At 38.6% G+C, this 27,191-nt stretch overlaps 1 protein-coding gene across 3 annotated transcripts in view; it reads left to right on the forward strand.

The window, feature by feature from the left end:
* The window catches only part of ANAPC4 (anaphase promoting complex subunit 4), a 36,502-nt gene extending 12,994 nt beyond the window's left edge, over nt 1-23,508 (forward strand). For 2 of the 3 annotated variants that reach the window (XM_013061515.2, XM_013061516.2), the window contains 18 exons: nt 66-130; nt 850-892; nt 1,015-1,091; nt 2,731-2,831; nt 2,912-2,963; nt 9,036-9,091; nt 11,547-11,593; nt 12,838-12,894; nt 13,244-13,300; nt 15,309-15,402; nt 18,825-18,922; nt 19,543-19,604; nt 19,683-19,721; nt 19,821-19,922; nt 20,709-20,783; nt 21,666-21,839; nt 22,524-22,647; nt 23,158-23,508. In XM_013061515.2, coding sequence (XP_012916969.1) covers nt 66-130; nt 850-892; nt 1,015-1,091; nt 2,731-2,831; nt 2,912-2,963; nt 9,036-9,091; nt 11,547-11,593; nt 12,838-12,894; nt 13,244-13,300; nt 15,309-15,402; nt 18,825-18,922; nt 19,543-19,604; nt 19,683-19,721; nt 19,821-19,922; nt 20,709-20,783; nt 21,666-21,839; nt 22,524-22,647; nt 23,158-23,382 — 1,548 coding nt within the window. In that variant the 3' untranslated portion in view covers nt 23,383-23,508. Of the gene's footprint in view, nt 1-65; nt 131-849; nt 893-1,014; nt 1,092-2,730; nt 2,832-2,911; nt 2,964-9,035; nt 9,092-11,546; nt 11,594-12,837; nt 12,895-13,243; nt 13,301-15,308; nt 15,403-18,824; nt 18,923-19,542; nt 19,605-19,682; nt 19,722-19,820; nt 19,923-20,708; nt 20,784-21,665; nt 21,840-22,476; nt 22,648-23,157 lie in introns of all 3 variants that reach the window. The other variant, XR_006605583.1, reaches the window with a different exon arrangement.
* Nucleotides 23,509-27,191: the final 3,683 nt, after the last annotated feature.

A 27,191-nucleotide genomic window follows, 5' to 3' on the forward strand; every position in this document is an offset into this window, starting at 1 on the left:
TAATTTTGAATTGTACATGTAGTTATAATTTTAAAAATACATATGATGTTATCCATTTTTTCTAGGAGAAGAGCACAACCACTTCCGTGCAGGATGAATTCATGCACTTGCTGTTATGGGGGAAAGCAAGGTAGTGAACTCATACTAGGTGCTCTTGTGTTTTCTTCCTTTTTTACAGTGTTTTTTTTTTGTTTTTTTTTTTTTTAATAATTCGTGTTTGTTGTAAAAAAAAATAGAAAATTCTGGTACATAAGAATAAAAAATAGTATTGCTTTTCCTATTCATCTTTTGTAAATGTAATCATTTACTGTGGCTATAATATATGTATGTATTTCTGCATGTGTAAAAAAATTTCCAATTTTTTATGGTCCCATCAGTTTTCTCCTTTATGGTATCTGCCTTAGTGTTATTCTTAAAAAGACCTTTCCCATCTTAAGTGTATTCAAATTTTGATCTGTATTTTCTTTGAGAGTTTTTGTTATAGTTTATGTTTTATTCCATCTGCATGTTCCAGATGTGATTTATTTGGTTATATGCTATGGAAGATTTAACTACTTCTTTTCTGAAGGTTTAGATAATTGCCCAGCATAATTTATTGACTATTATACTTTCTCCTTATGGATTTGAAATGCCATTTTAGCATTTGGTATGTCTTAAGTATACTTTAGTCTATTTCTGGACTTTATTGTTTTCTGTTTTCTGTCTGTTCCTTAAGTCTTAATTTTTGTTGGAGTTTCTTTTTGTTTGTTTAAAAATGTTTTTTTTTTTACTTTTAAAATGTAAAAGTTTTAAGTGATGGATTTACATTTTGAATAGGAAAGACTAAAAATACTTTCTTTTTCATTGTAGTGCTGAACTTCAGACCCTCTTAATGAACCAGTTAACAGTAAAGGTACAGTTAAATTATTTTTGTTTTTAAATGGCTATGTGCACTTTCTTGAATTTTTTTTTTTTTTTTAGAGCAGCATGCAGTGTCTTACTTATATGCTAAATATATTTTTTTCTCTTACTTAGGGCTTAAAGAAACTTGGTCAGTCTATAGAGTCATCATATTCCAGTATACAAAAATTGGTTATAAGTCACTTACAGAGGTATGAAGGTGATGTTGAGTTTTTGGTGTTGTGTCTGTATGTACTTGGTGTCGGTGTTCTTCATCAGCTGTCATTCTCTTTTAGCCTTTTCTAGCTAAAATTGTTGCATTGGCACTGGAAGGGAATCTTGGAGTGCCCGAGATATAAAGAGTCAATAATGGTACATTTTGAAATAATTTTCAAACATCTTTTCACTGGAGTAGGCTCTCTGGGTTTTTTTTTTTCCTCAGCCAGACAGCCAGTATATGTCTTTTGAAAAGACATATACCCTTTTTTTTTTCTTTTAAAGATTTTACTTATTTGTCAGAGAGCGCACAAGCAGGGGGAGCTGTAGGCAGAGGGAGAAGCAGGCTCCCCACGGAACAAGGAGCCCAATGCAGAGCTCGATCCCAGGACACTGGGATCATGACCTGGGCTAAAGGCAGACACTTAACCCACTGAGCCACCCAGGCATCCCCATATACCCTTTTTTGATCAAGGAAATTATGTTTATCATTTTACAGTTTATAAAACATGATACGTGTTTTTACATTTAACACTTCTGCAAGGAGTTGATTATGATTATCCTCCTTTCACGCAGAAAGAAACTGAAATCCAAACTGGCCTGAACTTACTAAGTGTCACACCAGACTCTGATCTTCAGGTCTCATGCTACTTCTATCCACAGCTCCCTCGCGAAGCAGTTTGCATGTGGCTGCTCAGTGTTTGACTTAAATTTCGATATATCCCTTTATGCTGAGTTCCCTAGCCCCTACTGCATCACCTCAGCCTTGGATCACTGCAGTAGCCTTTGGCCTGGCTTCCAGGCCACAAATAGATTTGTGCCCCTCAAATAAATTCCCAGAACAGATCTGATCATGTTACTCTTCCTTAAAAACTTCCAGCGCCTTCCTATTGCTCTCAGGACCAAGACGTTTTCATGGTCTTTAACACACCTGCCTCTCTGCTTCATGCACACTGGTGGACTTACCAGACTTGACATTTTTTCTTCCTACCCAGGGCTTTTGTGCATTCATCTTGCCTTCTGGAACACTCCCACCCTGCTCTTCACTTGAACCCCTTAACTCAAATCTCACTTGTTCCAAGAGGCTTTCCCTAATTCCTCAGATTAGGTCAGGTTATTCCATTACACCTATACTGGTGTGCATTTCCTTCCAGGCACTTATGATAGTGGGAATGATATTTTGTCCGATTGTGGTCATGAGTGTCCTTTCCCCATGACACTGTCAGTGCTGTAAGGATCCTTTTGTTTTGGTCACTGCTGTGTCTCCAGTATGTAGCACAGTGCTGACTTAAAGTTAGAGATTGTACATGTTTGTTGAATGTTAAATACATATCTTTTGGGTGAATAGGATGACCATCCGACTGTCTTCAGGGTGCCAGGTCTAACTGTAGAACATAATGTGATCTCGTAAGATTAAATCTTGCAGTTGTGTATTCATCTCCATCGTCAGAATGGCCAGATGGTTCTGTTAGAGTTTTTAGAGAAAAGTTTGAGAAATGATCATTTCTCATGGAAAGAAAATTGTTACTTTCAGTTTTTATTTCTGAAAATTTGGAAATGTTTAGGTGAGGTCATAGCTATCTGCCACCTTGATGATGGTAATGATAATAACTTATTTCTGCTCTGTTTTGATAGCGGTTCCGAGTCTTTATTATACCATTTGAGTGAACTGAAAGGAATGGCTTCATGGAAGCAAAAATATGAACCTCTTGGACTAGATGCTGCAGGAATTGAAGGTAGTAATTTAGTTTTTTGGTAGAGTACATTAAACACACTTTACTTAATGGACAAATGATACTTATTTATTTCTCTTTAGATGCTATTACTGCTGTGGGTTCTTTCATACTCAAGGCAAATGAACTTCTTCAGTAAGTATTGGGGATACCTGGAATCATTGACGTGAGAATATTTTATTCTTATAAGCAAGAACACAGCAAATTGTCATGATTTTTTTTAAATTGGTTTTATAAGTTTTTATCAAAGTTATCACCTTTACATGATTAAAACAAGCCAATAACATAGCTGTCTTATCAGTTAAAGCGGTATCGTATTCTCCCGCCTGTCCTCATTCCAGTCCCTTCTCCAGGGGGATTCCTTGAACTCCTGTAACTGTTTCTGTTTTTAGTTCTTACCTCCATACTCTAAATTGTATAACTATACTGCAATTATTTTATTTATCCAGTTTTAGAAATTCTTTGTTTCATTTTTCCTAGACGTTGTTTTCTCTTTTCTTGTGTTGTTTGCCTTTTTTATATCCTTAGATTCTTCCCCTGTCTCCAAGGCAGGATCACACCCTGGAACCCCCTCCCTCCCTGACATTTCTCCTCCAGCCTTCCCTCCCTCACGCTGGTCTGGATGCACTGTTGTAGCTGCCACAACAGCCTGCCAGGCAGGCATTTCGGTGCTTTCTTGGGTTAGGTCCAGACATCACGATCGCCTTTGCTTCTTGCTTCCTTTCATCACTTTGTTGGGAAACATCTCCAGTAACTTGCTCAGGAAGTAGTTATGCAATGATAAACTCTATGTCTTTTCTCCTACCTTCACGCTTTATTATTGATGGTTTCCAATGGGTATAGGATGATGAAGGGGAAATCATTTTCTCAGAGAACTTTGAAAGTATTGCTGTATGATATGCTGGTCTTTCTGTCGCTGTTGGAAGGTCTGGTGCTTCTGATTCTCATCCCTCTATAGGGTTTTTTTTTGTTTGTTTTTCATCTCTCAAAGCTTCATTCTTTATCCTTGATATGTTGAAATTTCACAGTAGTGTTTTTAGATGTGAGTCTTTTCATTGTGCTGGTAATAAGAAAATATTTGAACCTGAATTCTACTGTGTTACTATTTTAGTAATCTCCTTTTCTCTTTCTCCTCCTCTTGTTTTTTGTTTTGTTTTGTTTTTTTAATTAGATTTTTTTGTTCTAGAAACTTGGTTGGTCAGATACTAGGCCGTGAACTGACCTGTATCTTCTGTTTTTCTTCACGTAATTCTCAAAACTGTTTCTTTTCTATTTCCTGAGAAATTTTCTTGACTGAATTATGCAACATTGTCATTCATCGTGGACCTTTATTGAGTACTTAACTATATTTTAAACATTATTCTAGATGCTGAGGGTATAGCAGTGAACACAACTGATAAAATCTATATGGATCTTATATTCTAATGTGGTGAGATAGACAATAAAGAAATGAATGATGAAAATACCTAGCAAGACAGATAAGTGTCAGGAGTGGTGAGAAAAATCAAGCACGGAAGGGAGACTTTTGAGATGCGATTTATATAGGGCAGACCTCACCAAGATGATGATGTTGGAAGGAGTGAGTCATCGATATTTGGTAAAAGAGATAGCAAGTATGAAGGCGCTGAGTTTGGAGCATACCTCAGGAGCCACTCTAGCTGAAGTGAATGGAACAGAGTGTGAGAGAGGATGAGCTGATCATGGAGGATGGGCCACGTTGTGTAGCGCCTATAGGCAGTTGGAAGGACTTTGGCTTTTACTCTGGATGTAAGAAGAAGCAATTAAGGTTATGAAGTGACAGGATATGACTTAGGTTTTTAAAAGATCCTCTTGTTCATTGCTTAGTTTTGAGAATAAATTAAAAGAGGGCAAGGACAGAAGCCAAGAGAGAAATGGTGGTTACAATCCAAAGAGGTCAGAATCTGGGTGCATTTTCGAAGTAGAAATAACAGGATTTGCTAAATGAGTGTGTGAATGGTAAAATAAAAGAGTTATTGATAATTATGAATCTAGGGTCTGAGCACCTGGAAAAGTAGGATTGACATTTACTAAAATGTGGAAAACTAGGGAGAGAATATATAAATTATATATATGTATCTTGTGTTCCTCAATTTGGGTTTATCTGGTATTTTTACAATTAGATTTAGGTTATACATCCCTGGCCAGAATATACATAACTGGTAGAATGTTCTTCTCAAGATGTCACATCCAGAGGCAAATGATGTCTGTCTGCTTCTCCTTAGTGGCGTGAATTTTGATGACCTGATGAATGTGTCAGCTGTATTAAATTTGAAATGTCTGTTAGATACCCTCATGGGTATCTGTCCAAGAAATTGTTGATCATATTAGACTAATATTCAAGGGAAGGATCCAGGCTGGAGATGGTAGTTTGAGAGCCATCAACACATTGGTGTTATCTTGAGCCATGAGGCTAGATGAGGTAGTCTGTGTGCTTAGAGAAGAGGACAGATCTGAAGACAGTGATGAGCATTCCAACATTTAGAAAGGGTATTGATGGGGAGCTAGCAAAGGAAACTAAAGAGGTAGAAAGACCAGGAGAGTGGGTGGGTGTCCTATAGGCTAAGCAATGGAAACATCGTAAAAAGGAATGAGGGATCAGTTGTCAGATGCTGCTAAGTCAGGTAAGATGAAGACCAAGAATAGAACAGATAATCAGAGTATTACTAGAAATGATTATTGGTGACCTTGATCAGAGCCATGTCATGGAGTCATGGAGCCATTGGGATGAAGAATGAGAGCAGATGCAAAGAAAACAGCAAGTATCCTCTCTTGAGTAGTTTTGTTGTGAACAGAATGCCCAGTGGTTGCAAACAGTTGGGTTTTTCTGTCTTACGACGGGAGTTAGAGCATATTTATATGTGATGGGGTATTCTGGAAGGGAAACAGTTGATGATGGCAGAGAGAGGAGAGGATTGATGGAGTAAGAGTATGGGAGGGGAGGGCCATGTGGTGCATGTGGGGAATGGTCTGGAAAGATAGAGGGCCATGTGCACATGAGGGGGAATGGTCTGGAAAGATAGCATATCTATAATTACAGGAGAGAAGGCTGTGTAAAGGGTCACAGACGCTAGTATCTGGGCACATGGAGGCTTGGGGAGGTTCACTTCCAACTGTTCTTACTGTCTTAATGAGATAGGTAATGTTCTGTCAGCTGGAGGTAAGAGTGCGGAGGTGGTTTAAGAATAAAGGAAAAGGGGGCGCCTGGGTGGCTCAGTGGGTTAAAGCCTCTGCCTTCGGCTCAGGTCATGATTTCAGGGTCCTGGGATCGAGCCCTGCATCGGGCTCTCTGCTCAGCCGGGAGCCTGCTTCCTCCTCTTTCTCTCTGCCTGCCTCTCTGCCTACTTATGATCTCTGTCTGTCAAATAAATAAATCTTTAAAAAAAAAAAAAAAAGATAAAGGAAAAGGTGTGAGCCAGTTGCCTTCAGGAAAGTGGGAGAAAGAACGAGTAGGTGAAACAGGCAGATGCTGCTGGTGCTGAGGGTCACTTGGGGAGCCCTTGTGAGAATGTAGAAGTGCCCCAGGTCAGCGTGGCTGCTGGCTTTTCTCCAGCCGGGGTCAGCCAAGTGTGCTGGGGCACAGGGCAGGTGAGCACTTAGATTTGCTATGCTTGGTGACCAAAGCGAAGCCAAAGTGGGGCCAGGGAATTAAAGCGAGGGCACGATTCAAATGAACCTTGAATTGGAGCTGTTTTGGGGGGGAAAGTGGGAACACAGTGTGAGTAAGAAACAGGGAGGAGAGGTGGGGGAACCAGTAGGTGGTAGTTAGGGAGACAAAAGCTGGGGTGCTGAAGAGAGGTCCCTGGGAAGACCGGTGGTTGTTGGTGAGTGGCATGCTTGATGTTGAGAGTCAGAGGGTTCAAGTTGGTAGTGAAGGGGTGTGGGCTGTCAGCTTTGGAATTAGTAGTCAGGATGAGTGGAGAACTTTACCGTTACCTGAACTGTCGCATTGAATTCTTTATCACAGCAGTCCTTGTCTTTCAATTTCCAAACGTGTTTTCTTATTTCTTTAATCATTTTTCAAATCTTTGTAGATGACATCTTCTTAAATCTCTGAGGACGTTAATTAGATATTTTTATAAGCCTGCCGTTCCCTGAATGATCTCCACTTCCCGGGTCACTTATCTGTTTGTTTTGGTCTCGTTGCCAGCTTTCTTCAGATACCCGATGCTCCAGTGTTTACTCATGTTTCTTCGTGAGGTGATTTGAAGCTGCTTGGAATCTCTGTGGACAGGGCAGCAGAAAGCTGGCTTTGGCACTCGGGCAGGCATGTAGAGCTGTTTGGTGGGCCGCCAGCACCCGCGTGGGACCACCTCAGCTCTTCCCAGTTTATGCGCTTTCTTGGGAAAACCCTGTTCATTTCTGTTTGGGGCATAGACCCATAGGCATTCATGTTTAGGAGGAAAGAACATATTGACTGCTCTGTATTTTGGTTTGTCCTCCTGTGTCCAGCCCCGTGTGTGATCCTGAGGGCTGCTGTCGAGCCTGACATTTGCAAGGTCCAGAGTATCCCTGGGATTCTGCAGGCCGGAAGTGTCCTTGTTGTTCTCTCCATGTTCTGCGTGTGACTGCCTCTGTTGAGCTTCATCAGCCACGCGTCCTTTCTGACATTTCTGAAATTAATGTCTTTTCTACCATCCTTTTTGTTTTTGTGAGTTTATTGTACACCCCTCCCCTCCACCCCATTATCATTTTAATGGGGTTTTAGAAGGTAGAGGTTGGAGACATTTGTGTTCAGAAGACAAAATGAGAGAAGAGATGACATTGCTTTTCCTGTATGTTGAATTATTTTTTGGTCCACCGTATTTCCAGAGAGTAGATATAAAATACTAAGCTTTTTGTGATCACTTTTCAATATGAACGGAAGGTAGTTTATTTAACTTTTTTTGCTCCCTGGAAGAAGTTGAATATAGCATTGTTATTTTAGGTTATAGACGAAGAAGGTGAGGCAGTGAGAATTTTGATGTTCACCTCCAGCAGACCAGGGATTGCTTGCTGGGTGTAGGGGCCGGTCAGACTATTGATTGGGAAAGACAGAAAGGAACTTTTCTTTCCTTTTTTGTTTTGCCACAAGAGAGTTTTGATTATATTACTTGGTAATATCAGAAATGTGGCAGTCTTTTTATGTCCGGTGTTTTACTCTAGAGAGCTACGTTAATGATGCTGACCCACCTCTCCAGTAGTATGAAACTTCTTTCTTGGAAGGGGCTTTGAAATTTAGGAAAGAAAGATGCAGGCATCACTTGCTTAGAGTAGTTACCCTGTAGATGTGAGCCTAAAGAGATTTTTTTTTTAAGTGATAGCCCTGTCCATATTTAAAGATAGTTTCATCGAAATGAACGTGACTTCCACTTTTAATACTTAAATTTGGGGAGTCCATTTCTGTAAGGCTCAAGGAAATTCAGTTTTTTTTTTTTCCTTTAAAGATTTTATTTATTTATTTGACAAAGAGAGATCACAAGTAGGCAGAGAAGCAGGCAGAGAGAGAGAGAGAGGAGGAGGCAGGCTCCCTGCTGAGCAGAGAGCCTCATGCAGGGCTCGATCCCAGGACCCTGAGATCATGACCTGAGCCGAAGGCAGAGGCTTAACCCACTGAGCCACCCAGGCGCCCTGGAAATTCAGTTTTTGAGATCAGTTACTATAAGCATCAAAAATCAACTTCCAAAAATAATGTCCACTGATAGCAGAGATAGTGACATAGTACAAATTTATAATCTGGTTTTCTGTTGGCGTTGATGTTTTTTCTTCTTACTGACCAGTATTTTTTTTAACTGAGAAAAATGCTGAAAATGGTTTTTTGCCGACTTCTTTTGTTTTCAAAGTTGAAAAAGGATTTCATACTTTACTGAATGGTGGGAAAGACCATTACACAGTTTGTGGCAAGACTTATAACCAGTTAGAATCTGAGTCATTTGCTTTATTTTTGAGAAGAATCAGGACTTGCTCTTCTGAAGCTTTATTTTTAGGTATGTTTTTGATTTGTAAAATCAAAGGTTTAAATGTCCTTCAGACAGGATAAAAGAGAATGGTAAAGATGATTATATCCCAGAACAATTGAACGATGATATATGAACCACACATTATAATTTTATTTCTGATTTCTTTTATTTTTATCTTTTCAGAGTTATAGATAGTATGAAAAACCTCAAAGCATTTTTTCACTGATTTCTTTTATTTTTGTCTTTTCAGAGTTATAGATAGTAGTATGAAAAACTTCAAAGCATTTTTTCGCTGGCTTTATGTGGGTAAGTTGGTCGAATGAAGGATTCTTGTTACCTTAACCCTTCCTTAAAAACTGTGGGTGTATCAATTTAGAATATTTCAGTTATTCTGGTAAAATTTCGAGTAACTGTAGAAGTAGAGCTCTTTTACCCTTCACGGGAGTCAGTGTTTTCAACATACAGCCCGCCTTCCTCCCTCCATACCACCAGCACCAACTTTCCCAGATGTCACTTGGAGCACCAGTTGTCCCTGTCACTCACTGCTGAAGGGTAACCTTTTTTTTGTTGTTGTTTAAATTTTTTTTGACCTAGTAACTTCTCCTTAGGTTAAAATAACATTTTTGCATCTCTGCTATGTAGGTGTTAGGTTTTTTAAAACAAGACGGTGAAAAAGCGAAGATCTGGCCTCTGCTCTTGAGTAGCTTATTTTCTGTTCTGTTTCTTGATCTTCTGTTTCTAGAGGTATGCCATCCATTAGGGTAGCCAGTAGCCACCTGTGGCTCTTTAAATTAGTTGAAATTACAGGGCTTCTTAGTGGCTCCGTCCACTAAGCAGCTGCCCTTCAGCTCAGGTCATGATACCAGGATCCTGGGATTGAGCCCCCGCATCTGGCTTCCTGTTCAGTGGGAAGCCTGCTTCTCCCTTTCCATCATTCTCTCTCTCTCTTTCAAGCAATAAAGGAATAAAATCTTTAAAATAAATAAATTAGTTGAAATTATGTAAGTTACGTGTTCAGTTTTTTAGTGACGTTATGCACATTTGAAGTCCTCTGTAGCCACACACTGTCAGTGCCTGCCACATTGAACAGCACCAAACAAGAAGTTTCTAGCATCCTTTCCATCAGACACTAGTGTCCTAACTAAGTTGAATGCAGACCACTCATTGCCTTTTTTTGTTCTATATAGCGTCTTTTCATTTGTAGGTAGTTAACCAGGATTAACTGACTTCATAGTCCATGTTCTCATGCTTACTCTGCAGCATGTGCATATTTTATGTAGGTCCATTTGAACTATTTTTGTGATCCCCCCGTTAATATCATTGAAATAATCCAGCATACATTGCCTTCCAACACAGGCAAAAATTTGATTATAAATGAGATTTATTCCTCATTTGTTAAAATTCTAAAGAGTAAATAAAATAGAAGTTAAATTATCTATAATGTGCTCACATCTTTTAACAAATGTCCAGATCTTCAATTCTGGTATCTTACAAACAGACTTTATATTTGTCAGCCTAATGTAATTGCTTGTGGTAAAAAAAGAATGGGATCCACAGATGTTGGCATTTAAAATTCTTTTTTTTTTCTCCTCAAAACCGTACCAGTGCTAGCCAGAATGGGGAGCCAGAGTGTTCATCAGGCCAGCCTGTTTAATATCAGAAATGCTGATTAGAATAAATTACAATATTAAAACTCAATGAGATCTTCGAAATAATTTTCTTTTACAGAAGAGGTTTGGTTTTACTTGTAATTACTGGAGTAGTTGAGGCAGTTTATATTCTGCTGCATGTCCTAACTCTAATGAGAAGCCTGATTAGGAGAGAAATGAATTACTGCTCAATCCTTATCATTAGAGCAGGGCAGCAGAAAGCACGCTCGATGGGAGAACCCTAGACCTCATTATAATCCTGGCTCTGCCACTTGTTAGTGGTGTCGCCTGGGTTTGCTCCTTTGGAAAATGTAGCCCCCATGAAGGCAGGAACAACTTTTGTACTGCTATATCCCCAGCACCCATAGTGTGCTCAGTGAGTACTTTTTGGATGGATAAATGAATGAATGAGTGCACTAGATCATGGCTTGTTTTTCAGATAATTTAGAAGTTTGAACTAATGAAGAACGGTTTCTAAAGTAATCCATGTTTGCAGAATCACATCCAGCATGCTTATTCCTGACCGAATGCAATTACGAGGGATATTCAAACAGTGCAAAAACACATGCAGCATTCCCCTTGACTTAGGTGGACATAATATAAAAATACAACCATCAGAGAGGACAAAAAGAATTGGCTGCAGATATTAGAGAGTCTGTAAATACATGTATATTTAAGTGTATGTATGTACACAAAAGTCTTAGTGCAAATATCTTTGTGTAGCAAAAAACTCAAGGAAGAGTAACATGTTTGTTTGGTATTCTAAAGCTTTTGAAGGACCAAATTGTTTGCAGATTTTAAGAGAAGAAATGCCATATGTTAGGAGAGGAATGAATCTGGTCTGTGCATGTCATTGAGTTGACGTAGAAAATAAAAAATAATAGTTTAGGATTGTTAGACCAGCCTTTTTGAACCTGAAAATACAAGTCAAATTTACAGTCTTCACACTTTAGTTTTTAAAAGGAAAATAAGTTTTCCTTGGTGAAAAGATTTCTTTGGTTGAATATTGAAGATTTAGTCCAATGAAACACATTTAGTCTTTGAAATGTATCTATATTAAAGTTAGGTTTGTACCTTTCCTTTAAAGATAGTTTTTTGATTTCTGTTTCCAGCAATGTTGAGAATGACAGAAGACCATGTGCTTCCAGAGCTGAATAAGGTAGTATGTGGTAGTACGTTTTCCAGTGTGTTAACTGCTGCTCTGACTGAGCTCAGCTTGGCTGCTTGGCTCAGTATTCATACACCACTGCTAGTTGACAAGGTGTCAGGCTGTAGACCCTAAATGCAGCTTTGTAATTGAGGGTTTTTTTTCCTTTAAGAAATTTTATTTTTTCATCTCACAAAATACCTTTACTATGGTTATCTAATTTTATAATTTTCATGTTTATATAAGATTTTGTAATCTGTATTATGTAGGGTGCTTGTATTCTTTACCTTTCTTAAGTTTTGAATATATTTTTATTTCCTTGGAAATCTGGTACTTTAAATATTAGTCCCAATGCTGATGTCTGGTAAACAGTAGTTTCCCTGATTACAAGGATTGTGACAGTGGCATTGGAATTTCCTTTAAGTAAGAACTTTCAGACTAGGGCAACATTCCCTCCTGATTTCTGTGGTCACTCATCCTCACCCCTGCCCAAACTCTGATTCAGATAGATGAGGTAATCTTGGGCCTGTGAAAGTGGAGAGCATTAGAATTAGCTCCAGTGGACTGGATGAATAAGGGATCGCCATTCTGAGACTTTTACAAGAAGCAGATCTTTTGTGCTGTGGATGACTGGCCTCACAAACCAGGGAGGTTCACATTAGCTGTTTCGCTGAGACCACTCTTTTGTTTGAGGAAGTAAAATGTGTCTGTTAATGGGGGAGACCTCTGGGTGTATTCCTCAGGTATAATTCTGTGAGGACTGAAGAACTGGGGTGGGGTGAATGCAGGGTCACTGCAAGAAGCAGAGACCAACTGCTAAGCAAGCATCACTGTTGAGTTGTAGGTCCTCACTCAAGTCAAGGTGACTTCTCTGGACATAGTCTCTTCTTCCAGAGCAGGGACCCTGTACATAGACTTATTAGCACAAGGCCTAAAATAATAAACAGCTTCAGGCCATAAGGAATTCTGTAGCTCTTGGATTAGGTGTAGCTCTTGGATTAGCTGATTGGAAAAAGGGGTTTAAAATGTTTAATTACATGCTTGCCAAAGCTTCAAGATTTCATATTTTCACAGTTGCATAATCTTTTGGATTTCTATTGATGTTTCTTTGAAGGAACTTTGCCTCTTAGTATCATGGCTTTTAGTAGACAGTAAAAAAAAAAAGTCACATTTATTATTACATAATATAAGATCTTTTGGGAAGCTTTCTTTTTCCTTGATTTGTTTTTCCTTTTGTTCCTTTTTGATTTTGATAGATGACTCAGAAAGATATCACATTTGTTGCTGAATTTCTTACTGAACATTTCAATGAGGTACGAAAGTGTTATTTCTATAATGCTGGGATTTTTGTGTTTTTTATTGAAAGAGTTAAACAGTTGCCATAAACCTGGGTAATGGTGAGAAGTAATCACATTTAATCCAGTTTAATTGACATTTTTAGCAGCTGTGCTTTTTAAACTATTGAACTAATTAATGGCAATACTTATTTTAGAGCCTTTATAAATCCAACTTTTGTTTGGATGTTTGTCATACAATCCCTAGAAGAAAAAGATAACTGCCACTAACGGCTCTCTTAAAAAATAAACGTTTTCATTAAGCTTAAGAATTTTTTTTTCTTTCTCTTCTGTGAGTTAAGAGCTAAACTATGCTTATTCTTTCTAGGCTCCAGACCTTTATAATCGAAAAGGAAAATACTTCAATGTTGAAAAAGTTGGTCAGGTATGGGCATTTGATTGAATGTGGATATTACTTTTTTTTTAGAAATTATTAAAACTAATGCTAAAACTTTAGCAGTGTTAGTCTTTATTATCCAAAGTTTCTGGAAAATAATACAGTGCTAGCTTACACAGCAGCCCTTTTCTTTTAGTAAAGTAACGAAAAAGGAGCAGTTTTTAAACTTTTGGTCTCAGAACTTGTTTATATTCTTAATAACTATTGAAGACTCTGAAGAGTTTTGCTAATATAGGTTATATTTATCAATGGGAGATGTTAGTAGGCATTAGAAATATAACAGAATACAAAATTAAAAGTAACAGCAATTCCACTTAACTGTTACATGTTACAGAAATATTTATAATAAAAATGACTATATTTTTTTAAACAGTTTAGTGAAGAGTGACATTGTTTTGTAGTTTTGCAAATCTCTGCTGTCTGCCTTAATAGAAGACAGCTTCTCATAGCTGCTGCTTCGTCTCCCATGTTGGGTTTTTATGTTTAATGTATGTAAAGAAAATCTGGCCTCACATAGGTTTTAGAAAGGGAGAAGTATTGTAATGGCTGTTTCCGATAATTGTGGATGTTTTTTGATATTATACTGAGTCTTGATAAGAGATAGTATCTTAAGGTTAGCTTTAATATGGAATCTAAAATTGCATCAGTGAACTTTTCATACTCTGATACATTAAAATCCATTCATCTGTCTTATGCTTTGAATGGATCTTTTACCTGTGCATGATTTTGTAGTATTGTGTATTGGTCATTTGGAAAATACTGGCTCACTGAGTTATGCAGATCTTCTGAATGCTGACATCTTTCCCTATGCAGTATCCAAAAGTCAGATTTAAGAATATCTGCAACCGTATCATCAGAAAATCTTCAAGTACCATGGCTGTCAAGTACACAGTGGTAGATACAGATCTTCCAAAATTTTAATTTTTGCTTGAATGTTTAAATTTTATCATTGGCACCAAATACTGTCAGTTGTTTTGCTTAAAGTGACAGGCTTGCTTTATTTTCAAGAAAATATCTACCAAATACCCACGTACGAATAATCATAGCTTATCTGCCAGTCATTCTTTCAAATAAAAATAGAATTCCATTAACAGCAACAAAGTGCCTGGCTTACCCCACAACTACAACAATTTCTTAAATGTTTTTCCTCATGGTCACCATTGTACTTTGGTATTGGCCAAAGTGCTTTATGTTTACTTCTCAACTTTGTCACAGAGAACAGTAAAAAGATTTGTACTCCAGGGTTGAGGTTTAATAAAATTAATTATTTATTAATTAATTATTAATTAATTATTTTAATAGCTTCATTAAATAAGTGAAACTGTCAGTATGTAACAAAAGGAATACAGTGCCCACTAGTATGGCTTCAGACCACCCGGCGTCAGTTTTCCCCACCTGTGCTTTTGACCCTTAGTGCAGATGTCAACAGAGTTGAAAGGGCAAATAATATTTCAACATTATAAAAATAGTATAATGAAATCTAGAAATACTAAAAACAAAACAAAACAAAAAAGATAAATAAAAATAGTATTGACCGCATGGATCCTTGAAGCATCTTTAGGGCTCCACGGGGTCTGTCGACCACACTTTGAGGACTACTATCCTAGAGTAGATTGACAAGTTGATACTTTTAAAATTAATGTATAACATAGGTGCGGATGCACGATCTCTCTCTCTCTCTCTCTCTCTCTCTCTCTCACATACACAGACACACACACAAGATTAAAATGTCCTTCATGAAAATGGAACACAAAATTTAAACTCTGTGTGTGGTCTCTGCATCCATAGCATTCTGATCTTCCAGAAGTTTGCAGCTTGCCAAGTGGCTCGGCATTTAGTGAATTTTGGTCACTTCACTTGGAATAATAGCCGTGCAATTTCAGAGCACTTGTCAGTAAAACAATCACTTTTAAAATAGAATAATGCTAACAATAAGTCTTTGAAGCCTCCTCCTTTGTTTATGACATTTAAAATTTTGATTTGGTATTAATTCTAGTACTTGAAAGATGAAGATGATGATCTTGTGTCACCACCTAACACAGAAGGAAACCAGTGGTATGATTTTCTTCAAAATAGCAACCACCTTAAAGGTATTTAATGAACTTTGTGGATTTGGGCCATGTTTATACTTGCTTTGAGACCAGTTTATTAACTAGGAGTGTTGCTGGACAATTACTGAATATTTATTTCAGGTCTTTAGATCAGTTGTGCCTATTGTTTTTGATTAGAGAAACAGCAAAATAAATAGTATATGACTTTACCGTGATAGAAAACAGTCTGAAATTAACTGTGATAGGGTAAGATTGTTTATTCTCAGATACTCTTGTCTGTTTTTTACCCTATGAAAAAAATAGGATATTAGGAAGAAAATTCCACAGCCTGCTAGTGAGAGAAGTCTTTTGCTGATTCCCATTTGTGAACTCCTGAAAGCATAGTGATGCTTAACTATTCTCCTGAGATTGTAGGTTTTTTTGTGTACTTGTGCTTTTCATTCTCTAGGATCTTGAAATGTTGGTATAGTAAAATGATGCAACATTATTCGGGATGCAACACAAAATAGCAACCACTAAATATATCAGAACTTCAGTATTTTAGATGCAGATATTTTGGAAGCAGTATTTCTTTGCTTGCCTCACAGAGTAATTTGATCATAGCCTGTCATTTCTTAGGTCATTAGGGTAATAGCCCCCAGCATGTAGTTCTTTCCTTCATGCCCCCAGGAACCTAGGCACCTGTTATCCCCATTTCTTAATAACGAAGCTGAAGATCAGAGAAGGCCCAAATCACACAAGCTGGTACGTGATGAAGCTAGGTGTCTGCTGACCTCAAAGCCCAAGTTTTTAACTTGACTCAGTGGTGACCTCTGCCACTCTTCTCTGGTTTCTGTTTATCTGAATGAATGAGGATGGATGGGAGAAGGAGAGAATTCTCTGAAGCCCAAAACTTGGCTTGTTGCCCTTTTATTTTAACCTTAGAAGTTTAAATTCTTTTTCAGAACAGCACATTTGATTCAGTTAGTTATTGAAAGGAGGGAGAATAAAGGTACAGCTGACTCAGCTCATTGCTGTTTAATCAGGATGCATCCCCAGCCTGAGGAGGGCTCATGGCAGTGTGCCAGGAGTGGTGGCACCAGTGCCCTGTCTGAGAGTGGGCTAATACTGGTCCTGGGAACTTGGGTGGGTTAAAAATGGGCCCTACCCTCTTTTTCCTCACATCTATGGCTGAACAGGAAGGCCTAATCTTAGCTAGGAGCATGACGTTTAACCAAGATAACACCTCGTATTATTAACTTCATCTCAAGGTTTTGCTAGTATATGAATTGGGACAAGTTCATTAATTATCGTTTCTTAGTCTAGTGTGAAGAAATACTCTCATTATGGAACTGTTTCTGGTTTTTGTCTTTTTTTGTAAGCTTTATTTATTAGAAAGAGAGTATGTGGTGGGGAGGGATGGAGCAAGAGGGAGAGAGAATCTCAGACAGACTCAGGGCTGACCATGAAGCCCAACAGAGCTCAGTCCCATGACCCTGAGCTCAAGACCTGAGCCAAAACCAAGACTTGGATGCCCAATAGACTGTGTCACCCAGACGCCACATCGTTATGGAACTGTTAAGAAAACTTTTGTGAAACTTCTTTCTAGCACTTTGCAAAAATCATGTGCTCAATATTTGCTACATGTACTTTCTCAGGGTACATGAGGGAGTGCTGGGGCTGTAGGATGGGTGAAAGTCACTGCTCTGAGCTTCGGGGGTTGGAATCTGCTCTGCGTCTTCTTGTGATGTGGCTGAGGGCAGACTGTCTAACCTCTCTGTGCCCGTTTTCTCATCAGTAAAATGAGGGCAGTAGTGGTGCCTCCCTCAAAACACCATTGTGAGGATTCTGTAAATGCAGGTGGAGCGCTGGGTGCCCAGTTCATGGCTCCTGAGCAGTAGGGATGCTGTCACGTGAGCTGTGGGTACTCAGAACACTTCTGACACTAAAATGAGAGGGTTTTACTCCTGAGACCAATTCTGAAACCAACTGTGTGTCCTGTGATTCATTTCTGATGCTGACTACACAGACTCCACAGCTTCCATGGCTCAGTCCCACAAGACCGCCTCTGTGGCTTCAGTCCCGAGGATTAGGTCCCCGGGTGGCCTACATTTCTGTCCCCACCCTCCCTCCCTCCCCCTTTCAGGTTGATTATTTGCTAAAATGGCCCATAAACCCCAAACACTTCACTTAGGTTTACTGCTTTATTATAAAGACACAAGTCAGAACAGCCAAGTGGAAGAGCTGCAGAGTCAGGGTGTGGGGGGAAGGGCTCAGAGCCCCCGCGCCTGCTCTGGGTGTGTCACCCAGCACCCAGAAGCCCTCTGTTCAGGGGTTCTTTATGGGGTTTTCATTATGCGGGTGGGATTGATTAAGTGATCGATGACTGGTGATTGGACTCAAGTCCAGCTCTTCTCCCCACCCTGGTAGTTGGGGGATGAGGGCTAGAAAGTCCAGGCTTCTATCAGGGCTTAGTCTCTCTGGTGACCAGTCCTCATTCTGAAACCGTCTAGGGATCTTCCCACAGTCGCATTGTTACACCAAAAGATGTTCCTATCACCCTTATCACTCAGGAAATTCTGAGGGTTTTAGATGCTCTATGCCAGGAACCAGGGACAAAGATCTGATACCTTTCTCTGCTCCCCAGCATCTCTCTCCTGTGGGAAGCTTAAAATGTTAACCTGATTAAAACTCACTTTGTCCAGCATAGCTGGGACATGAGATGCTGGGAGTGAGGGAAGCCTACAGAGCTCAGGAGAAGAGGGTGGGCCTGGGAGTCTGAGGGTTGGATTCAGAGGTGTGAATTCGTTATCATTTTCACCCCAGGCAGATTGCCCAAACCTCCTGGGCCTCATTTTTTAAATCTGTAATTTGAAGGGTGTGATGCTTACTTTGTCCAGCTGTTATAAGCAATAGAAGTAACAGGATGGAATCTCACATAGTCGCTACCCCTGAGTGCTTAATTATGTATTACTCACTACTGGTAAAGTAGCCTTTTGCAAAGTAAAGTGCTTATTTACACCGCACTAGTTTCTTGTGTCTTGTTTCTGGTTTCAGTATTATACTTTTCGAAAACAATACTGGACTACTGTTGTCAGCCCGTTGTGGCAAAGAGTAGAGAATGAACTCTATTTTATTGTGTCTTGTGGTTCCCAGATCACCCCTTCCTTCCTATACCCAGCAGAAGCAAACTGTCAGATTTGGGTAGGGGAAAATAGAATAAAGAGTACGGAGCTGCTAGGCCTCGGCCTGCAGTGGGTGCGGCAGGTTTTAGTGGGCCGGCAGCAGGGGATGGTGAAGAAAAGGCAGGAGGCCACAGTCATTTGTGGTGAGGTTGTGTGAGGGGCTAATGAAGCAGCCAGGGAGATTGCCACTGTCAGGTGAGCGGTGCGGGCTGCCTCTGACAGATTATTTTCTCCTAATCATTTGGTTTACTCTAACTTTGTGATTTTGTTTTTGTTTCTCTTCTTGTTTGAAACCAGAAAGTCCTTTGCTGTTTCCTTATTATCCTCGAAAATCATTGCATTTTGTGAAAAGGCGGATGGAGAACATTATTGATCTGTGCTTGCAAAAACCAGCAGTAAGTTTGAAAAAGCAATGCATGCCTTTGTGGAGGAGTGAGAATATCTGCAGCATGGGGTTCACTTATGTAAACGGTCATGGTTACTAAGGTGAGCCGTATGAATTGCTGCTTGTTCACCCTTTGGCTGACAAGAATGGCAGGTTCATTGGGTTCACCCTAACATTTCCTCTACCTGTTAGTTTCTTAAATATACTAAGAAGTAAACAGATTAACAAGGTTATTAGGAGTGTTGGTATCCCTATTATTTTATTTGTTCCTAGAACAAACTTCTTATAAACAGTTTCGGCTAGAGAGCTATCATATGTCTAGCTTACTGCTGCAGGAGGGAAGTAAGATGCTGTGAGAGAAGGGGATGATGGGCTGGGTGTTCCTAGTCTTCTATGCATACTTCTTTCTGGTGTATTTTTCAGAATTTCTTCTGAATTTCAGAATTTCAGAAATTCTTCAGAATTTCTTTTCCTTGCTGTTAGAACTGTCATTGACGTTTCTTGTTTGAAAGCTTGCTGATCTAGATGGTTTTTTACTAGACTTGAATAGTGAAGATCAGGTACTTTCTGTAGAGTACTTGTGTGTATGTAAATGCTTTGATTGTACTTTTAAAAATCTATTTTATTTAGGATGTCATTGGAAAATCGATGAATCAAGCAATCTGTATTCCATTATACAGGGATGCTAGAAGGTAATTCTATTTACTTTTTGGGTGGTAAAATTTAGTGGCCAATTTAATTTTTTCTTACCTTTTTTTCTTTTGTTTTAGTCAGGACTGTACACGCAGATTATTCAAATTTCCTTTTCTGTAAGTGTGTGTTTCTTCTTGTCTCATACGAGCAATACATTTTTGTTCTCTGATGCGATAGCTAAATACTGTGTTTTGACATTAAATTTTTTTCCTTAGGTGGAATAATAAAACCTCAAATCTACATTATCTTCTTTTTACTATTTTAGAAGATTCACTTTATAAAATGTGCATTTTAAGGAGACATACTGATATTTCCCAGTAAGTATTAATCTAAAGTTGAGATAGAGAGTGAGATTTTATTATTTTTAGTAATAAATGTACCGCTTCCCTCCCTTATATTTTGGGATTCAGTTAGCTGCCTTATGAGTTTAGGCTTGCTGGTACACTGTTCTTAGTCTTACATTTCACATCATTAAGATGATAATGCCAAATCACAAGCTTCATGATCCCTTTTGATTCTAGATTATTAATTTTGTACAGGTGTAGTTGTGACTTGTAGGATTTCTTTAGCATTAAGAAAAATACAACAGCGGAACACTCGGGATTATATCTCACGAACTTGAAGCATTCGGAACTGTGGCTTGGGTTCCTTACGGAAAGGAGTTTAGCCTCGGGTTAGGTATGCCTTTCATTAAACAAGAGGCCTGCCTGTAGAGACTTCTTTTGAGAATCTGAAGTAGAAGTTCTAAAAAATAAATCATGTACAGAATACCATTAATATCGTAGATGGTTTTAATCTGAATTTGAAGGAAATGTTTTGAGATGGGCCGAAGAGAAATAATTTGGTTGTTCCCAATTGTCCTTAATTTTATAAGGTATCAGTGACTAAGATTTTAAACAAGTTGCAATTTTGATGTAGGTTTGTCTATCTAGGGGTTTAAATTAATTGTCAGTTTTGCAGTGTGAGCATAATGGTATTTTGGGCCTGGGACTTGGCTGTTTAGGTAAATATACTAACACTGACAATCATGTTCTTTCAAGCATTTAGATTATTGGCTATCCAAGTTGTTCCACAGTCTTTTTTCCCCCCCTTCTTTCTTCAAGATCTGTAAGTAATGGACTAATTGCTATTAAATTTGGGAGCTTCACATATGCCACAACTGAAAAAGTGAGACGAAGGTAAATCTTGAATCTTGTTTGAATGAGATTATATACATATACAAATGATATGTACATATGTTTAATTATAGAAATATGGTCAGACTCAGGTACAGTGATTATGTTACACTTAGGAGGCCTTTGTAACTTGCAGCAGAGTGCACAGGATTGCTTACATAGCTTATACTTCGATTGACTTAACAAGAATAGAACCTTACTTCCCTTCAGGAACTTACATAACTGTGGTTTCCTGTGATAATACTTCTGAGCTCCCCGTCTGTTCAGAAAGCAAGATGGCTTCAGGGGGCATGTGACTGAAGTTGTTGTTACAACCAGCAGTAACATGTAGTGGCCTCATTGTCACTGCTCTGGGATGTTCTTAGAATATAAAAGGGTAACAGTAGCAAAGTCATCCCTGAGGCTGTGGAGTAGACACTCCTCACAGGCCAAACCTTTCCTCACTCTCTTTTCCTTACATAAAAGGAGTTTTTTTTATGATAATGTCTTTAAAGTTGTTTGAATTTTCCTCTGTCAATCTTGTTTTTACTTCTCAGTCTAGTTAGCCCTGTTTGTTTAGCCAGTATATCTACAAGGTGCCATTCCTGGAATTTCCACAGCCTTAAGGCCTGACTATTGGTATCAGGAGTTTTCTGAAACTGTGAACCAATCTCACCCTCCCAGATTTTTCTTTTTTCATGGTAACCTGTTTTTTAGGGCCTACTTCTGTTTGTGAATAATCACTGCAATTGGTAACTGATTTTAATGCAAACTGATGATGTATTTTCAGTGTATGAGTATAGAATGTCACTTGGTTTTTGTTGTATTAAATTTTTGCATGGTACCATAATACTTTCTCAGTTGTCCCAGTCATCTATGATGTAACAGAACGTCATTCACTTCTAGCGCCTACAGCTGCTTAGATGCACAGTTCTATGATGATGAGACTGTAACAGTAGTTCTGAAAGACACCGTGGGACGTGAAGGGAGAGATAGGCTTCTGGTCCAGTTGCCATTATCTTCAGTGTATAATAGCGAGGATGCCTCAGAGTATCAGTTCACGGGGGCTTACTCCACAAGGTAACTAACTCATCAGTAAGAAACTCTTGCTGATGAAATAGTTCTATGCTTTTGAATATGTATTGTACATTGTGGTTCCTTAGGTATGCTAGGCAGTGCTTACGAGGGATAGTAGGAAAATCAGCTGGACAGAAGTACTATTTTTTTTTTTTTAAATACTGGCTTCAACAGCTCTCCTGCCCTTGTGCTTTGCTAATAAAGCAAGAGTATTTGGTGAAATAAGGTGGGGAATTATTTGGAGTAGCGAATGGGACTTATGTACTGTTTTCAAGGGTAGCTTGAGCCTCAGTGAATAACAGAATTAGTTATTTTAGATTTGCTTCTATTGGTTTCCTCCCAGTATCAGGACTTCAGGAGTCAGTGGAGTATACACAGCCAATTCTAGAGATGGCTTTAGTTTTCTTAGATTTAAGTGAGTAGGTCCCTTCTCTAATTAAAAAATTTGTCTGTTTGCTTTCCTTGAGCAGGAATCAGAAACCTTAGTAAGATGCCATTCTAGCTATTTGGAATTGCAGTATTTTCCTAGGATATAGGAAAATGCCTTTTATACAGTGGCTGATAGAATTATTTTGGAACTGGGAATGTTGGTAGAAATCAAACCCATGGTAGATCCTTATATTACCTCCTTGTAAACCAGAGAGAAGATCGCCTTTTCATTTTGGGGTTGGATTTTCCCTTCTCCAGGCTAGATGAACAGTGCAGTGCTATTCCCACACGTACCATGCATTTTGAAAAGCATTGGCGATTACTGGAAAGTATGAAAGCACAGTATGTTGCTGGGAATGGTTTTCGCAAAGTGTCCTGTGTGGTAAGTATTTACAGGTTGTTTACTGACAGAGTAATGGGAGGAAGTGACTTTGAATCTATAAGGTCCTTTCAGAAAGTGTAAGCATTTCATGGTGTATTGCTTTTATTGATTATGAACATGAACATGTGGCCATAGCTATGTAGCTTTCTCGTTTTTGAGAAAGTTGAGTGAGTAATACAGTATTAGATGTTAATTAAATAAATAATTAATTAATTTTTAAAGTGGTCTTGACCCCCAGCCTGGGGCTCAACCTCATGACCCTGGGATCAAGTATCTCATGCATTTGTGACTGAGCCACCAGGCACCCCTTGATTTCAATTATTAGGAAAATTGTCACTATTGTATATAGAGATCCTTTTATAGCAAATGAGGCTAAGTTTAGTGATTTTGTTGTAAATCAATGGGAAATAACTCATACAAAACCATTTTTCAAAATTTTGATTTCTTATATATTATTTATTAGTTCAGTCATGAATTTAAAGATTCTTTATTTGACCTTTTCTTCTCCAGTTAAGCTCAAATCTCCGTCATGTAAGAGTATTTGAAATGGACATAGATGATGAATGGGAGCTTGATGAATCTTCGGATGAAGAGGAGGAAGCCAGTAATAAGCCTGTGAAGATAAAGGAAGAAGTGTTGTCAGAGTCAGAGGTTGAGAACCAGCAGGCCAGTGCTGCCGCATCCGCTCCAGAGATAGTCATCAAAGTGGAAAAACTTGACCCTGAGCTGGACTAGCTTGCCCTGATTTTGTATGTCCTCATTATGTCAGGAAGGATATGGGAGATAGGTGAAGATGTTTTGGATCACTTTTAATTTTCTTTGTATAACAAAGAAATAAACCATACATTTTATTTTTCCTTATTCTGCTTCAGCTTCTCTTAGTAGTAGAATCACTATGATAGACTTTCTTTTTGGTGAGATTTCTTTTTAATACTGTGTGCAGAACTCATGTTTAAAGAAAACATAAATTGAGTGTGAAGAAAATTTCAGTCTTTTCTGTTAAAAGATAGGTATCAGGAATCATTCCTATATCAAGAAGAAATTACATTTAAGTAGTCATTCATCCCTAGAATTTTTGATGCCTTTAGTATTTTAAAAACATAGATACTTATTCCTTTTCCATCTTCCCCCTTCTATTTGATTCTCGGTCTCCAGAATGCTTTCAAAATTATATTTTCAAAATTATACTGCATTACTGTAATGCTAAATAAGCCAAAAGATGGGTACTGTCTTTATCATCTAAACAGCAAAAACACTGCTTGACACCTACGTAACTACCTTCTCATTTTGTTACTGGATTTGAGCTCTGAATACTTTGAATTGGCAGCGTTTAGATGTGTCTTTTTCCTCTGTTTGGAATTGGCCAAGGACACATGGTGGCTTTGTGTGCAACGTCTTATAAACACAAGAAATGTGGATCAACTAAGCCTAATGTAGCATTAGTGCAAATGAGCTCCTATTGATTTCCTGGAGCTCATTCCTAAAGTTGAGTAGTGTTCTCATGAGACGTTCAAAGAGTTTCTGTTTTATATATGAATTCTAGTATCAGTTCATCGATGAATGAAAGCATTACTTTTTAAAGCTTTTAGTATCTTCAGGCAGGAAAATGCACTATAACCACATGAGTGGCTAACTGCCAGATTCTGTGTCATTTGTCTGTTTCTTTCATAATACCCATTGCACTTGGAATTTAGGTACGTCATGCTTTGGATACTCCAGGTACCTCAGTTGGTCTGATCTGTGTTGGTTTCGAAGGGGAAACTGAAGAGAAGCCACTATTGTGTGCATGAGTTTGGCGATGAGAACTATGATCTTCAGGAGCCGGGCTATGTCCGTGTGTGGCCTGGCACATAGCAGGCCTCCAACTTGCTTAATATATGGTTTACATCAGTACTTTGTGGTGGTTGGTCAGTTTCATGGTGTAGTGCAGATGTCTTGAATGAGCTTTTGTGAGCAAGAAAGGTAATCTCTAAGGTGCTACTATAGCTTGTTAGAATGAATTACAATTTTCCAATGAGCCATCAGTTAATTAGACGGTAATCTGTCCCATGTGACTTCAGCATGAAATTTATAAAGATTTTTTGGTTTGTACATGCTTGCTTTCTGCAGTTCCAGGCTAGGGATGAATTGAAAACAATTGCCTTCATCTCAAGCCAGGCATCAGTACTAGTTCTACTGATGTACTAACTATCCCTTATCATCAAGTTAAATAATTGTGAATCATTCCTAATTTTAGGAGGAGTGCTTTTCCATTAATGATTTTAATGATTATCATAAATAATAGGAACTGGCTTTGTGTTACACCAAAGCAGAAAATTTGAGCTGATACCTGAATTCCTTCTTAAAGTTTTAATAATTGTAGTGCAGATAATGTTTTATTATATTTTTAGATAGAGGCTATGATTTCCACACCATTAGAAACTTTACTTTTAATATTTAGAAAGAATTTGAGCATTATAGACTATCATTTCTAGTTTATTTAGCAGATGCTGAATTTGAGTTTTGAATTGAGTTAATGACAAGAAAAATGGGACATGTGGGATCCTGATCCCTGACCTTCAGGGGTCAGTGGGGATAAATTGATTACCTATCTCACTGTCTGAGGACTAAATGGGTGTTGTAGAGCATTGTGTTTGGCCCATAGGAGGCCCCTGATAAAGATCAGCATTTACTAAAATTCTGTGCTGCTCTTTTCCAGGATAAAATGTATTGATATTCTAGGAATTCAAATAGAGCCCCCCCATTTTGGGGGGGGTGCCTGACTTAATGGGACTATGATAATAGTCTTGCTAATTCTCTGGCTTTGTAGGGTTTTTTTTTTTTTTTCTTCCATTTTCTTCTTCACTTTTTTCCAAAAAAAAAATTTTACACTTAGCAAAATGCTAAAACATTTTCTCTTCTTTATTCAGAGCGTTTGAATATAAATGTGAAGAAAACTATTCATTATAGAATAACCTTGGGTTTATGACCCCATAACTAGGAAATGTCTCTTAGATATAGGTACAGATACAGATCTCTGAGTTAATCTAAATACTTGTAATTCTTGAGGAAATCCAGCAAGCAGACGTGCTAAATACTTCTAGAGAATGCTATAATTGAAATCATGGGTTGCATGAATTCTCTAGGGCAAATCAGTTTCTTTGGCATCTCTTGCATTTGTGACAGTTATTGTAGACTGATTGCATTTATTAGAATATGCATCTGACCAACATATCATTTTTAGTTCTCACTGAGTAGAGGGAGATGGTACTTAGGATTATACCAAGTCAAGGTCACAAAAACCTTAACAGTATGAGAATAAGGATTATTTTAGAGCAGGCAATAGTATGTGAACTCTTAGGAATATTCAGTTTAGAAATTCTCACTTATTAAAGGGTTGGTTTTAAGTAAATGATTTATTAATATATAGATAATGTTTTTCACTTTCTGGGGTCACTGGAGCAGGATCTTACATGAAGCACACACCTATCACATCAAAATTTCCTGGGCCCGTGATTAACAATGCAAATTTATAGGCGCCACCCAAGACCATTCAGAATGTGGCGGTAGGGCCCTGGCCTGCATTTTTAACCAACTCATCTGATCTTATGCCCACTAAAGTTGAGAACCTTTGTAGTCTACAGAAGCTACTTTTTAATAATTAGATGTTTATCATTTTTTAATTAGAAGCTGCTCCCTTAGATGCATTGGAAACATATATTTTTTTTTCCCTACGAATGACCCTGATGTGATTAATTTTACATGCAACATGCTCACAGTTCTGTAAATTTGTTTAAACGATGGTGAGCCTAATTATCCCGAGTCTGTGTACTGCAGCATGTAGAACCCAATCCCGGAAGGCCACATTTCAACCCTAAGCTCACGTTCCACAGAATGGTAGATGCCGAGTGGGTCTGTGTGCTGAGATGCCAGGCAGGCCGGCTAATAGGTGATTATGACTCATAAATGACACCCTCGCTCTGGGGTGTGTACTCAGACTGAACACACAGTACCCCAGATGCTAAGTGGACTGTGTGGTTACTGCCATCCAGATGACCAGTCCACCCTGCAGACGTGACTGCCTGACATGTGGCACCAGCTGCATAGATACTTGCAATGTTAAAGCAGGGAGACAAGCTTGTAATTCATGCCTCCTCCCTTCCAACTGCCAGTGTTCCCATATTCCCCCAACCAGGCTGGAAAACTTTAGGAACTATTTCTATTCAGTTCTGTATTCCTAATTCTTGTTCCAGAATGACGATTATAATTTTAAGTTGTATTTTTTTCCCCACTTTTCAGATAGTAGAGTGAGAAGCAGATTTCCTGCTAAGCAGGGAGCCTGATGAGGGACTCCACCTTGGGATCCTAAGATCATGACCTGAGCTGAAGGCAGACGCTTAACTGACTGAGCCATCCAGGCGCCCTTGTAGAACTGGGTATTTAGGAGCCCAACCAGATACTATGAACTGGCACCTGTGACTGTCGGCATGTCAAATGATGCTGTGAAGTGTTCTCATGATGTTAACATGTTTTCCTGTTTTCCCTTCTACCACTTACTTTGCACC

This window comes from Mustela putorius, unplaced genomic scaffold (genome assembly GCF_011764305.1).
Source record: "Mustela putorius furo isolate JIRA1106 unplaced genomic scaffold, ASM1176430v1.1 tig00000083_pilon_pilon_pilon, whole genome shotgun sequence".
Lineage (NCBI taxonomy): Eukaryota > Metazoa > Chordata > Mammalia > Carnivora > Mustelidae > Mustela > Mustela putorius.